At 38.3% G+C, this 15,718-nt stretch overlaps 1 protein-coding gene across 3 annotated transcripts in view; it reads right to left on the minus strand.

Annotated features, from left to right (window-relative positions):
* The window catches only part of LOC149065764 (signal peptide peptidase-like 2A), a 60,758-nt gene extending 49,399 nt beyond the window's left edge, over positions 1 to 11,359 (minus strand). Inside the window, exon 1 of one of the 3 annotated variants that reach the window (XM_089254029.1) lies at positions 11,165 to 11,359. In XM_089254029.1, the coding sequence (XP_089110155.1) occupies positions 11,165 to 11,221 (57 nt within the window). In that variant the 5' untranslated portion in view covers positions 11,222 to 11,359. Of the gene's footprint in view, positions 1 to 5,039; positions 5,127 to 11,164 lie in introns of those variants that run through there. The other 2 variants (XM_089254027.1, XM_089254028.1) reach the window with 2 other exon arrangements.
* Positions 11,360 to 15,718: the final 4,359 nt, after the last annotated feature.

Genomic DNA, 15,718 nt, shown 5'->3' on the forward strand with positions numbered 1-15,718 from the left:
TATAGCAGCAGAAATTACAGTCATCTGACAGGATGCTCTTGAACAATGGAGGGCATTCTATCCAGTACTAGTAAATAACTCCCGAGTGGAGTGGTGGTAAGATGCTTGTCTACCACTGAGAAGGTTGCTGTCACGGTCCTGGGTTTGAACCCGTGGGGGATATAGATAGGATATTGTCCCTAACGAACTTGAGGCGATCACCAATAAGCAGCGCCTCCATTTCCAGTCCATCTCATTAATGGCAGTAAATTGCAATACAGCGATATGGCCAGAATTGGTGCTCTGTGAAATAGTACTAGTAAATGTGGTGCAATAGAAATGACACCTACTGGACTGGAAAAAAAACTAAAGCAATGTTTCATACATCTATTGAGAGCTGTCACTAAAAAGTAAAATTTTTCTCAAACCATAACAGTAATACTACTGCAGTCTACCAATATTGCAGCAGTGCTTTAATTTTTAGCTGTGCATTAATTTAATTGAAATGTTTCTTTTAAGTAATTTATTTACTTTTTTTTTCAATTTAACATTAATTTTTTTATAATTCTAAAAATGGGCTGTGGACCACAAGTAAAAAGTCAGTGGATCGCTGGGGGCCCAGGCACTCCCAATTGGCAATCACTGACTTAGAGTGTATCCAACATTTTTAATAAATCATTTGCGGTAGCAAAAAGCAAACAAAGCTAAATATCTGGAAGTATTTTTTTAAAACAAAAAGAATCCCAAAATGCAGAGAGAAGACAAAGTTCAATTCAACAGATTCTTAGTCCAGATATTTAAGAATTATCTGGAATCTATGACTCAAATTTTCCAGCATGCTAGAAAATTTGAGTCACAGATTTAATAAGAAAATCTGATCTGTAATGTCAATTAAAAAAATAAGCATATGCATGTTTTTATAATCACCAATATGCACTTGAAATGACTTGAAACAAGAGAAAAAAATGTTTCTTCGAGTCATGATAAAAAATCCTGTTCATAGTTGTCAAAAAAATAGGCCTATAAAGTGCATTGTAAGTCTTTTTAAAATTATTTTTGTATGTCTTGTTTAACCATCCACCGGGCATGAGTTTTTTGTCGAATCGTTCTCAAAATGGCACGTCAAAAACACAAAACCATTCCAAAATCGGCAGGCTTCTCTAGTAAAACATGATGCCTACCCCCCCCTTGCGAACAACGGTATATAATACCCCGGACAGTGTGGTGACAATAAAGATTGACATTTCGGTACCGCCCAGTCAGTAACACTTTTTTCCTCTTCTGTAAAAAACATTTTCTTTTCCCTACGGTATTTGCAATACGGCACATTCAAAGGCAGTAAAAACGAAAGTCTCCTCATTGACTACAAAAACTAGTTGAAAAGAACTTGCACTCAGAATTCTGTTCATTTATTGACTTTTCATTTCTTTCAGATAAAAATTTCATGATAAAAATCCTTGGAGTTTCGGACACACTCCAGTTTATATATATATTTTTTTTGCAGTAAAAATGAACCCTCGCTTTGAGGGAAGAAAAGTCCCTCTCCCCCCCCCCCCGAAATAATCTTGCTCATGCTACTGCTCGTACATATCTGTAACATGTTCTGTAAAAAACAGTTGGGTAAAATAAACATTTTCCATTCTTAAATTTTGATAAAAGTGAGGAGAAATAAAAATGACGTTTCTCTCATAAACAAAGCGGTCACTCAATTAGTACGTAAACTGTGAACTCTGCAATCCCTTCCCAGGGCAAGCGTGGGTCCCGAAGGGGAGACGAATAATATTGGGAAAACTTGTCTGTCCCGTAAAATACTGGATTATTCGATGCACCTACACAAAAAAGCCGGATACATACTGGACCGATATCTATTCGCAGTTGGAGATTTATTTATTCATTTACATCCATAAAAGGCTAGTTGCATTTACATTGCGGGGAAAAAACGAAAAGAACATGATAAAATCAAAAGAAAAGGACCAAATAATGACAAACTGTACGTATATGGGGAGCATTAAATTAAAATGGATATCTGATCAAGAAACTCGAAATGTCAAAGCTTAACAGTCGTTTGAAAAATAACGTGTACATCGGTGTAAAAGATACCTAAATTTATAATACTTACAATGATTATGTATGAATCCAAGTTCATATTGGGAAATATGATAATCTTTCAATTAATTATTTGATTAACTGAACATAACTCTAGTCCAGGATGATGATTCCGAATGGCAACGTTGGTTTTGTTTGCACATGTTGACAGGCGTGAAAAAAGCCAACATTACAAGACTGATAAAGGTTTTATAGATGCTTTTATCGTCTTCACACTTATGTTAACTTGATTAAATTTTTATTGCAAAATATGTCAGAACCATTGAACATGTGTTCACTTTTACTGTATTGAACAGTTAGAAATTAATTTGTAATATATAAAGGGCATTTTAACATCAAAATTTAGTATAGAAACCAATTGCGACCAAAGTCAAACGTCGAATAAATGTGAAAGTTGTATAAATGAGATTCCACTGTTTTTATCGTACCTCCCATAAATTGACACTTCCCGTCAGGGCCGCAACTATGGGGGAGCATGTGGGTCTGCTGCCCCGGGTGCTGGACCAGAAGGGGCGTAAATTTAACACTTTTAGCTCTCTTTCAACATTGACAGGGGGAGCCAAAATGCTTGCTTGTCCCTGCTGCGGCTCTGCTTCCCGTTAGCGGACAAAATTTTTTGTCCCATGGTTGACCATTATCGAGATGCTCTATTGTATCTGCATCGGTTTCATCCGCTGCTGAAGACATCCGACTCCATTCCATTCGAAGCTGAAGATATCTGCCTCGACTTTATTAGCCGCTGAAGATGCCTGTCTTCACTCAGGTGGGGATCGTGGAGGCGATGGAAACAACCACCCCCTACCAAGAGCCAAATAAAATGTGAATATTTGTCTGCCCCATAACATATCAATATGGGTCTTGAGTATTACATCTGTCTTGAGTATTATATTTTATGGCCTTGCGTCTCTCTTTCTTTCCTGAGTAACATGGCAAAATCAAACTATGTTCATCATTAGTTTCATCTATCTATTTTGGCTTATAAGTGTCACTGAATACGAGAAACAATTATTTCCTATTTTCCCGTTTTCTGATGGTCACTGATCATTTTTCACGCATTCATCTTTTTACACCAGCATTTTTTAACCTTTTCTTGCCCGTGGCTCCCGTCTTACCCAGAGTCTTCGACCCTCATCTAGAAGCAAGGTTCTTTATACATATTGAATTGATTTCTTCAGTGAATTTATACTGAACGAAAATTTTGCAAATAAGATTGGCCTCCAGAACACTGGCCTAGAATTTATTGAGCTCCCTGTGGATACTGTAAGTGTATATAGTCACTAAATATAAAAGCTTTATTTCTTCACACCTTAATTTTTCTTCTCAGCTCTCTGCAGCCCTCCAAACCACCTGTCATGGCCCCCTTCTAAATTTTCTTCCGTGGTTCCCCCCTTGAAGTATCCAAGTGCCACCAGGGGGAAGACATATGGGGCCCCCCCCCCCAGTGAGAACCATTGCTTTACACGACGATTGGCCAGAACTAGCCAGTTTATTGAAAGAATTTCAATTGTTTTGTTCCATTAACAGAATAAGGGAAAAGTGTGCATGGGAAAATATCCAAATAAGCCGTTCATAACTGTTGACATTCTTTACTTCATTTTCAACAACAAAGACTGACGGAACATCAAAAGTTGTTTTTTTTCCCCTTTGCTAAGTGGCCATTCCACAATAGAAATCCTACGCCTCAATTTATTCAGTAGGACCTAGACAGAGCTGCACCCATCAGAACAGGTGCGTGCCGGGTATTTCTTTCTCTCCCCAGCGCGACCCAACCCGCAAGGGTAAAAGGCTTATATCCCTGGAGGGACAGAGCCTGGGTCGTGACTGGTCTGTCGGGTATTTCTTTCTGAAGTGAGAGAATGAGATAGCGACATATATATATATATTATGCTCGTGAGGAAGCTTTATCGATTCTGAAAACTGATAAGAATCACTGTAGTACCGACACAAGAAACTGCATGAAAATAGTAAAATGTCCTTCATCAAGTCTGCATTGTATATGGAGGCAGAAAAGCAAAACTAATTTTTTGTCTCAATTTGTTTTCAACTAGGAAGCCATTATGAAGTATAGGCGGTGCCAATTGTTAGAAGCAATGGCAAGCCCTCCAGTTACAGACTGGCCATGAATTGAAAGCTACGCCGCTGATTGAATGCTTGTGCTATCAGTGTCGGATTTATGGTTTGGTCGCCTGTGGCATAAATTTTGCCGCCCTTTCTTGTCTAATTTTCTTGATTTCACATTCTCAAATTCGCCACATTAGGCTGCAGCCCGCTAATCCATTCCCCCCCCCCCACCTAGTAAATATGTCTGTCTCTAAATCACTCTTATGGTCACTCAAATGTTTGCAGACTTTCTTGGTCATTTATTTGGTCACTTACTGCCTTGGCTCTTTGCTCTCAAGGGCACTCTTTTTATCATTCACTTGCATGCACCCTGTTTTGGGTCACTCTCACGCTTGTACACCCTAAATCAGTGCTTCTCATCCGACGGACCGTGATCCGGTACCACTGTCATCAGTCAAACTGGGCCGTGAGTAATTTATCATTTTATTTTTTTCCATAAATTTTCCATTAGTCGTGTTTATTTCCGGGTCTTCCACTCAAAAAAAAAAAAAAAAAAATCAACCGGGTGAGATTCTAAAGGTTGAAAACCACTGCTCTAAATCGTTCTTTCGGTTGCTCAGCAACATCGTTCTTCACTCTTTAGGTCCCCCTTTTGGTAACTCACTGACCAGCTCCTTCGCTCTTTCAATCACTCCCATGCTCAGACACTCTCTAGGTAAGCGGTTCTCAACTGGGACTCCGTGTGCACTTCTTCACGGGGACCCCGCGGCCAATTGAGAAAATTAAAATAAATCAGAAAATTTTTGATAAAGCTAAAAAAGATGCCTGTTTGGCTCCGCGATTAAAAAAGGTTGAGAACCACTGCTCTAGGTTTTTCTTTTTTTGTTACTCACTGCCTGCACACTTCATTATTCGCTCTTTTGGCCACACACCAACCTTCTTCTTCATACTCTAGATCAGCTGTTTTCAACCGGTGCTCCTTGTGCACTCTCCAGGGGCTCAGCGGCCGCTCGAGGAAAATAAAAAAAAGCAAGTAAAATTTTAAAAAAATAATTATAAATATTTTTAAATAGTAAAAATAAATCAGTAACTTTGATGAATAATTAAAAAATTGGCCTAAGGGGCTCCGCCATAGAATGTTTTAGTTGAAAGGGCTCCACGAGTCAAAAAATGTTCACCGCTGCTCTAGATCACACCACCTTTGGTTACTCACATGCTCACAAACTCTCTAGGTCTTTCTTTTTTGGTTACTCACTGATCTGTTTGCTCACTAAGGTCACTCTGATGGTCACTCACTGATCTGTTTGCTCACTAAGGTCACTCTGATGGTCACTCACATGCTCACAAACTCAATAGGTCACTCTTTTTGTCACTCACTGACCAAGTCCCTCAGCAGACACATATTAATTTTATACGGCCTCCTGTAAATAAACCTTTCCGCACTATCGAAGAAGTTTAGTTGTTTGTTGAAAATCTGAATTCACAGAACCAGGGCCGCAACTAGGGGGGGAGCAGACGGGTCTTGTGCCTCGGACGCTGGACCAGAGGGGGCACAAATTTCATTCCGAAACCTGTCCTTGAATATTACAAGGGGGCGTCAAAATGCACGCTTGCCCCGGGTGACCAATCATTTAGTTGCGGCCCTGCACAGAACGTTTCGATGTACGATGTTTTGATGTGAAATGTTGTACACAGGACACTGGCATACAAAATGGGGGAGGGATTTAATCCTCCTCCTTTTCTGAGACGTTTTTGTTTTGAGTAGAAATTAACCCTCTCTCCTCGGAAGAAAAAAAAGGTTGATGAATACACCCCTCCTTGACAAAAATTCTGTATACACTTTTGACTTAAAACGAGTTCACCTGAACTTTTCTGAAACGATAATGATTTAATGAGATTTTTTTTTTTTTAAATTTTTTGAGATCCAGCTCTTTCATAACTAAGGTTAACGTTTCCTGGGGTTTTCTCCCAATCCCGAAAAATATAGAATCAAAGTGATCCGATCCCAGAAATTTTCCTAGACTTCAATCTCATAAACATATGGGCATGGCTCCAGCCCTGGGGCCCAGGGCGATTTTAATCATTTTTTTTTTGTTTTCCACGCTATAAATTCATCATAAAGGAGTCCCCGTGAAAGTCTGGTCGGGGGGCTCGTAAAAGATCCCAGCCTGGGGGCCCTGCATCAGGATGTGGGGGGCTATGCATATGGGCAATTTAAAACAAAAGTAGTAAATGAGAATAAGTAATCAAAATAATACTCATAAAAAAATTAATTATTATTAATTTATTTTAAAATTGCACATTGGTTTGTGGAAATGAGTTCTTACCGGTTGTACTTGCATTACGCTTGCTTTTCGTTCGTGATTCGCAGCTTTGGTTTTTGGTTGATGAAAATGATTGTATTTGCTGCCACGTAAATTAGGCCGGGAATCGGGGTTCATCATTTGGGGGGGGGGTTAGGGGGGCCATTGAGGGGAGGGGGAAATGAATGAAACTATATGTAAAGTCCCAGCTCGGGGCACCATTGTACTTTTTTTGTGCTGTATGCCATCTATTGTTCCTCCTTTTCCTTTGTACATATTTTTCTTACTTTCGAATTTCTTATATTGGTCTTTGTGTGAATATAATATGTTGTACCAAATTTAAAATGTTACAATGCATAAATAGTCTTGAATCTGGTGACGGATAAAAAAAAAATTTAAGAGCACTACAATGATCATATTATTGGCCGAATTTATATTTCTGCCCCCCCCCATACCCCCATAATTTAGTTGTCTTTAATATATATTATTGTCGTAGGATCATGACAGTAAAAAACGATTTCATCGATAATATCTGAGTGAGAAAAAGAAAAACTAGAAAAAAAATGAAGCCGGCATATGGGAGGCTTCAGCTAATAATTATTTACCCTTGAAGGGAATTGTGTGTGTGTAATTTGTGTTTCACCCTTGTATTTCTTGGAAATAGCTATTTTTTATGTGTGTGGAAAAAATAAACTCTAAACAAACAAGTACAAAACCCTTTTCCCGCCATTTTTAGAATGAATAAACAACTTACAATTGTAGTTGTCAATTAACAAAACTGGGCATCTCGTGACCGATGCCAAAGTATGCAGCATTCTATCGAAGCCATTATATTATTTTTACCGAAGCCATTTTATTGTACTTATGGCTTGGAAATGCCTGTCGCCTGCGGTACTTGAACATAAGCACTGCGGTCTTGTTGAAAGGACACAATAAAATACGCACTCTTTCCTCAAGTATAATTTTCTGCTCTTGTGAAGTAGCCCCAAAGGGACACCTGAATGAGAAGGGGAGTTACAGCTTGTCAATCCCGACACAAAGGGTTTCGGGAGAAGGAACTAGCTTTCAAGAGCATCTAAAGATGCTCTCGCCCAGAATTGACATGGAAAATTTCAACGTCTTAAGACGCTCCTACCCAAAAATGACATGGAACATTTGAGCGTCTAAAAGCGCTCCTACCGAAAAGACGGTTAAGTAAAACAAACATTTGAAGCCTTTTTTATGGTTAATTCAAGTTTGAAGTTTTATGTAATCCGAGGAGGTCTTGATTCCCTCGACCTCTAACTATCTAGACTCATATGTACTAGTTACTGCAAAGAGAAAATTTTCCAATCATCAATATAATTAAAATTATTTCCTGCAAGCCTCGAAGTTGGGACCACGGAAAACCAAAGTCAGCCGAACACCAGTGTGGCAACGGTGGGATTTGAACCCAGGTCCTCATGATGTGAGTCTGTCATTATGACCACAGTGGCTATTGTAAGAAATTGAGTATATAAGTTATCCTGTAATCTGGAGGGAAAATAAGCACTTTGACCTCATTTTCCATACATAAGGCATGACCTTCCACAAAGGTGAGGCTGACAGGGCTCCAGCCTGGGACAATTCTTTGTTTCTTACACTATTAATTCACTATAGTGCAGAGGCGCAGACGTGAAGAAAACATTGAAGGGCTGAAAGTTGCTGGTCATCCCGTATATACAGGACTCGAGCACATACGCAGGAGGAGGAAGGTGCATTGCATTGTTTTTTCAGAAATTATTGGGGGGCTCACACACACACAGCTCCTTTAAAAAGTTTATTAAGAGGCGTCAAATGGCCTCAGCCCTTTGGTTAAGGTGCCTGTGCTATAGTGGGACCCTGATCAGGGGCCAGCCAAACCTCCTACCAGGGGTACTCCTGTAGTACATTGGGATGGGGGCAGGAGGATAGAATTAAAGATTGTGTCTTTCTCGCATCAAAATACTTTAGTAACTGGACAAGTTTCTCGGTTGTCTCACCTTCACTGTTAATAATTATCCACTTAATTACATTCCTCCCCCCCCACCAAAAGAAAATGGAACTTTATACTAGGATATTTTTTTTAAAACTTTTTACACTATAAATTTACAAAAAAATTATATTAACACAGTGGACAAACATCCTTACCTGATCTAGGAGCATTTTTTACACGGCATGAAGGTAATATTTTATTCTCAATATTTTATGAAAACTCAATAAGAAATATGATTCGAAAATTTTCTGGAAATACGGTTTTTTGTTTCGCATGGTTTCAAAATTTCGGGAATTTATAAATCCTAAAAAAACCAAGAAGCAGCTCGTAAAAAAAAGCTCTAAAGTTTTTAAAGTTTTCATAAATATGCATATGAATACGCCTACTATGTTTTTTTAATTCAGCCTTTCAATAAAATAACAAAAGCACATTCCTAAAGAATTTGTTAATGCCAATGAACTCATTAAGATAATTGTGATCATGTGATTTGATAGACAACGGTAATGCACAAAGCCACTTATGGATAGTTCTCATCTAGGAGACTTTGGTATACCTAATACTCATATTGAATTCTAAAAAATAAATACTTGTGCTGAAAGAAATCTAGTTTTATCCAGTCAAAATCTGTTAAAACTGGCAAAGTTTTTGCTTGTATTGAAAGACATTCGTAAACCGAGTAGTTCACAATCAGAAGTTTTATCATGCACAGGGCCGCAACTATATGCTTTGTCACACGGTGCAAGTGCACATTTTGATACCCCCTTTGTAATGTTAAAAGAGAGGTTTTAGAACGAAATTTGGGGCCACAATTATATGCTTGGTCATACGGGACAAGTGCACATTTTGACGCCCCCTTGTAATGTTGAAGCAGAGGTTTTAGAATGAAATTTGCACCCCCTCGGATCTAGCACCCGGGGCACGAGACCTGCCTGCTCCCCCCCCCCTCCCCAGTTGCGGCCTCCATAAGGTACATCCTGGAATGGAGTCCTGTCAATTTTCTACTTGTATAGGGGACCCATTAGACTATTTACAAAAACATCAGTGTTTCTCAAAGTGGACGATATTGCTCCCAGAAGGTGAGGGAACGGACTGGGGAAAAGCGATGGAAAAACAAAAAGATAAAGGTTATGAGAAAGAGTTCAGAAAAATTTCAACAGTTCGAACTATTAGTAACCTCAAACTTTCGACACACAGATTATCGAGACTCTACTGTATATATAGCCATACTTTTAATAAGTCAACCAAAAAGGTGATTTTGTTGAAACATAGTTTCTCAAACTTTTTTTTCTATTGTCTCCTTCAAAATGTTTTTGTTCTCACTGTCCCTAACTCAAGAGAGCCAACCCATTAGGATCCTATAATAAACCCATAGCTTTTACCACCCCCCCTAGTCTATTCCATTGCCCCCCAGGCGGACGTACACAATATATTCCGTCATGGCCAAAGTCATTAGAAATTTGACAAAAGAATATTTACCAGATGCACATATGGTTTAATTTAATAAAAGTAGTAGTAATGTGAAGGCTATTTTTTGCTTAAGAGATACTTTTTCGGGCCATAAAAGAGCTAAATCGGCTGTCATTCCATAAGCGAGGTGAATGACAACTTGACAACGTTCGATCACACCATTAAAAAATGATTGGAAATTGACATATTTCTTACACTGAAAAACAATATGACTGAACATGTTTTTGTAATCTGATTCAATACTGAACGTATGGTCAGTTAGATTATAACAATTCAAAAGGAATATTTACCCAAAATAAAAATAAAAAAATAACACCAAATCAGCAATTAGAAATCTTAGTTAAGATATTTTTTGCTAACTTGATGACTTATTTTATGATGTTAATTAGCACGGCTGGTAAAATCCCAGGTGCCGGGTCACCATGGCATCTGAAAAATTGACATTGGCGTCCAATTTTTTAAAATGTTTTACCATAAAACGGGGTGAATAGAAACAAAACTTTGTAAAAGCACAAACATATTTCCGTATTATAATCGCAAAAGAATTTTCCATTATCATGTTAGCCAACTGAAAAATAAATTGGGAACAAATTCTTTGTGAATACGGGAATATGTTTGTGTTTTTACAAAGTTTCGTTTCAATTCACCCCATTTTACAGTATATAAAAAAAATGGGTGCCAATGAATATAATTGAATTGAAATCTTAGGACTGCACAAAATTATCTGAAATTATGTCAAGTGTGTCTGCTAGCATGGAAAGGAGTCCCTAAGTCTGTACAAGTAAAAAAAATACACAATTTCCACAAATTTTGTCAATAAAAAATGCCTACATCAAATTTTTTTTTTCTGATTTGTTTTATGATGCTAATTAGCGGGACTTGGTAAGTCATGAAGTTTGTATTCACCTCGCTTATGGAATCATAGCCGCTAAATGACTCTCTTATTCACACGAGGTGGGAAACAAAAGTATTTCAACTGAGCAAGAGTTACTGCCCATGGAAAATTCAATGTAATTTCCAAATCCCAAATAATCAGAAATAGTCAAAATTAATAGGAAGGGAAAACTGGATGAAATAAATGGCTAAGTTGCTCGAAATTTCTTAAAACTGTGATATTTTATCACTGGCAATGCATTGAATAAACAGAGACAATCAACAGATATTCTTCTAATATTCTCATAACAACATTAACATATATGAATGAGTAAACACAGGTGTAATATGCGTTTTTAGATATTTGTTTTGCGATACTCACGGCATTTGCCCCACAAACAATCAAAAAGATGACAAAGTGCAAGTTCATCTTCTTCATAACTTTCCCAACTGCAATATAATTCGAACAGTATTGTTTTACAATCTTTTCCTCGCGATTTTCTAACTGTGAATATAATACTGTATCAGTCAGTAAGCAGACAGATTTTTGTTTCTGGTTTTTTTCCCGATTCCGATCAAATTATCCAGAGCTATCGGCTTCAAAAACAATTTCCTGCTTCCAGTTTATTTTCTGTATCCGTTAACACTTCATCCAAGAACCATACGTCCAATATTCAATAGGACAATCCCGTATTTTTTGACATGTCCGGAATGTATGGGTATGGTCACATTATCTATATCGATTTTTTTCCTTTGTTTAGGGCATAGTCTCCCAAACTTTTTGTTCCATCGCCCCCTTCATCAGAAATTTTTTCCTCTCATCGCCCCCAACTCAAGTAAACCCATAGGATCCTATGTTAAATCAGTAGGTTCTATCGCCCCCTTGGACCATTCCATCGCCCACCAGGGGGCGATATTGCCCACTTTGGGACACAGTGGTTTAGGGTATGGAGGAAAGAATATATTCTTTATGTTTCTTATTCTTTATACTTATTCTTTCCTCCATGGTTTAGGGGGTTACACAGTCTATAGGCTGTAGAATAAAGCTTATACAGTCACCTTAACACACTCAACCCTCGATTTACGAACTTAATTCGATCCTGAAATCCTTTCGTAAACCGAAACAATTTGTTCGATAGAAATCAAGGTAAAATGTATATGTTCCTGGGATTCCAAAAATTTATAGTGTAAAAATTTAAAATAACTCCCGTGCACACACATAACGTTAAAATTGAAAAACATTATGAAAAAATATAAATTAAAATCATTAAAAAACTACTGCAGTAGAACCTCTCGATAACGGGCACCCATAGGATCGAAGTTCAAAAAGACCTGTTCATCCATGGGATGAAGAATAGTCGTTATTTTGGGGATGGGAGTTTTACTCTGATGGAATTTAATTATTCAACCAACTCTCCTGTCAAAAAAAAGAAAAAGAAAATTTCACGTGGCCACAGACATCTTAAAACAGTGGTTCCGAAACTTTAATATATACGTGGCGCAGCACTTTTCAGAAGAAAACTTTATTACGAAGCACTAATTTCTACAACACTTATACGTTGGTGCCGTGCATATGTTACGGTAAATGTGATAGATATCACCAGATTCATCATCTGTTCTGGCCGCTAATAATCACCGTTATTATGCATTATCACCTTCCGTTTTGGTCGGCGAATATTTATCACATTTATCGTAACATACAAGGTATTCCTCGAAAATCGTGGGAAAGTTGAAAATTCTGTGGTCCGTTAAAGAGTTAAGTTCCATATGTGTGTGGAAAATTACCAGCTTGAATTCAGTTGTGTGATATTTTTAAAAAAAAATGATTATATATACACTGGTGTAAGAAATTAAGAGAATTTGCAGACTTGGTCGATTATCTCTAGAACTACTGTACCGATTTTAATGAAATTTGATATGTACATACATTGATACAATACAAAACAAATAACCATTCAATAATTCTCATTGGAGTCGGAAGGTATGAAACAGCGGTTGCAGAATAAACAAAAAAATGGGTTAATAGATGGGTTAATAGGGGGTATGGTCCCCCTTTTACAGATATACTGGTCTCGCAGCGTGATTTCATACTTGAAATAAGGCAGTTTATCATTTCCTGTGGCAATTGGTCCCACTCGTTCAGCAACGCTGTTTTCATTCCCTGGATGGTTCCCGGAGGGGGGTTGCGAGTTGCAATTGCCCTCCCCAGAGCGTCCCAGACATGCTCTATAGGGCTAAGGTCTGGAGATCTGGCTGGCCAATCCATCCGGCGAATATCCTCACTCTCTAGAAAATCGTCGAGCAGAAGAGCTCTATGTGGCCTCGCGTTATCGTCCATTAAAATGAACTCAGGGTCAACTGCACCCCTGAAAAGGCGAACATAGGGCTCCAAGACCTCATCCCTATACCTCACACCAGTCACAGTGCCTCTTTCAAAGACATGGAGAGGTGTGTGGCCATCCAACATGATGCCTGCCCAGACCATTAAACCTCCTCCACCATAATGGTCGATTTCGCGGACATTGGAGGGTAGGTAGCGGGTCCCTGGTTCTCTCCATATGAACGTACAGCGAGAATCGGTGCTTGGGCTGAACCGGGACTCATCAGTGAAGAGAACGGTCGCCCATTGATCCATACTCCAATCTCTATGCTCTCTGCACCATGATAAACGGATTCTCCTGTCCGTAGAAGTGAGCGGGACGCAAACAGTAGGTCTTCTTGCAAACAACCCTCTCTCATGAAGTCTTTTGGAAACAGTCACCCTTGATACACGGGTTCCTGTGGCTGCATACAAGTCACGAGAGAGCTGAGAAGCTGTAGCACTCCTGTTACGCCTCGCTATAATCGACAAATGCCGATCTTCTCTGGCCGTCGTGGCTCTTGAACGACCTTGCCCAGGCTTTCTCTCGATGGATCAGGTATCCTGGAACTGTTTCCATAAGTTACACACGACGCTGGGCGTTAAATTGAACTCTCTACAAATCTGGACTTGAGATTGGCCTGCTTCTAGCCTCCCCACAATTCGCCACCTCATTCCATCATCTAAACGTTGGTGGTTACTCATTTTTACTGTTACAATTTGAAATTAACCGATTGCTGCAAAATAACACCAAGAAATTCGCCGAGGTGTGCTAGCGAACGAAATGCGTCTTGACTTACGCGCGCTTATAAAGCCTGTTTTTCTACTGGCTCCGCCTACACACACGTTTACGCTTGCGTATTTGACGTACAAGATTTGCATTTTTGTCTAGAAACAGTGGTTTTACATTCAGTTCATTTCTTTTCATGAAATTCGATAAAATATGCAAATTCTCTTAATTTATTTCACCAGTGTATATAAGGGGAAATATGAAACTAAAAAGGTTTTACACGGTTGCCAATGAAAAAAATGCAAAGCAGTTACATTTGCAATATTGAGAAAGAAATTTACAACGAACCATTCGAAGAAAATTTTATTCAGACATCGGTGATTAGAATTTTCCCGATTTTTCCCACTTTTCACGTGTTAAAATGACCAGTAATGTAAAAACTCAAGACTTACCACTCAGTAGATGTAATTATTTTAAAATAAAAAGCGGCAAAAAAAAAAAAACGAAAGTTCCAACTGCTGACATTTCGACAAAAATTTCGGTTGAAAAAAAGGGCAAAGTTTTACTAATTTATATTGCAACTAGCTGTTACCTACGGCTTCGCTCGCGTGGATTTAAATCTGAAAATTACTAACGCCTCTTGATTCCCTTGAGGACTGAATTTTCAGAAATCCCGTGTTAGAGTGGGTATCTGCATCTATATACAGGGTGGTAATTATCGACCGCCCAATAATTACGCACGTGATTCCTTGTGAAAAACTAACTGAGAAAAGTGTTTTCCGTTTTTGGATCGGACGAATATCAAGTGATTTATAAGGTTTTGAAATTTTGTGAGGTGTCATTTTTATAATGTTCGGAGTTATGTGCCAAACTCCGAACGAAAGCACAGTTCTCCACCAGCAGCTAGTTTTTTGACACTACTTGAAAATTAACAATCCCCCCCCCCCAATAGAAGACAAATTCGTCCCTTTTTTTTCACGATTTTGGTGCTTCTTTTCTTCATGTAATGTGATATTGTAACCCTATCATTACATATAGCTTACGTGTTAGCTTTGTCCAGTATGTTGACAAATTTACAAATTTATCACCAGATTTGTAAAGTGTTAGTCAAATGAGGTCTGTTTAACATTTTTTTAGCCAAATCATTTTGTGGCAATTTGTTTACCTTCACTATCAAATGAAATTTTTTGAGGGTGATCAGTGCGTACGTTTGTACTGTGCACGATCGTTATTTTACGTTGCCGTTTTAATCAGATTACATGTTGATCAATAAAACGGCAATGTTTTTTTTGGGGTTTTTAGAACTTTCATCGAAACTGTTAAGCGTAAAAAACTCCAATGAAGGATGTAAAAATAGTAGCTTGACGAAGGTGTGACTGGTGGAAACAGTAAAGTAATAACAACGATTCAATCAGAAACTTTTAATCCAACTTATTATATTATGAATTGACGTATTCAAAATAATTTTTGGTTTTGGATTTTTCTATTTATTACACTACTCAACACTGATTTTGTTCTCAAAAATATTTCAGTGATTTTAGGGTGCTTTTCGGACACTTTTTGATTCCGAATCTGACATTGGCTTTATCAAATCGAATCTAATTTTTGAGTTAAACTGAAGTTGAATTTCAATGGTACTGCCATACGCCAGGCGCGAATCTATGGGGGGGGGGGGAGAGTGCAGGTCCAGATTAACCCATATGAAGGCCCAAAGCACTAAAGTGATTTTGATGCCCCCTATTTTTGACCTTAACGCATACTCCTCCCCCGTGATAATTAGATTTGTTTACAATTTTCTAGTACATGAGTATGCGAACTTTGATAAGTAGATAGTTTTTTTGGGAGGG

This window comes from Pholcus phalangioides, unplaced genomic scaffold (assembly GCF_987345545.1).
Source record: "Pholcus phalangioides strain wild (caught in Gottingen) unplaced genomic scaffold, Ppha-v1.0 ptg000039l_1, whole genome shotgun sequence".
NCBI lineage: Eukaryota > Metazoa > Arthropoda > Arachnida > Araneae > Pholcidae > Pholcus > Pholcus phalangioides.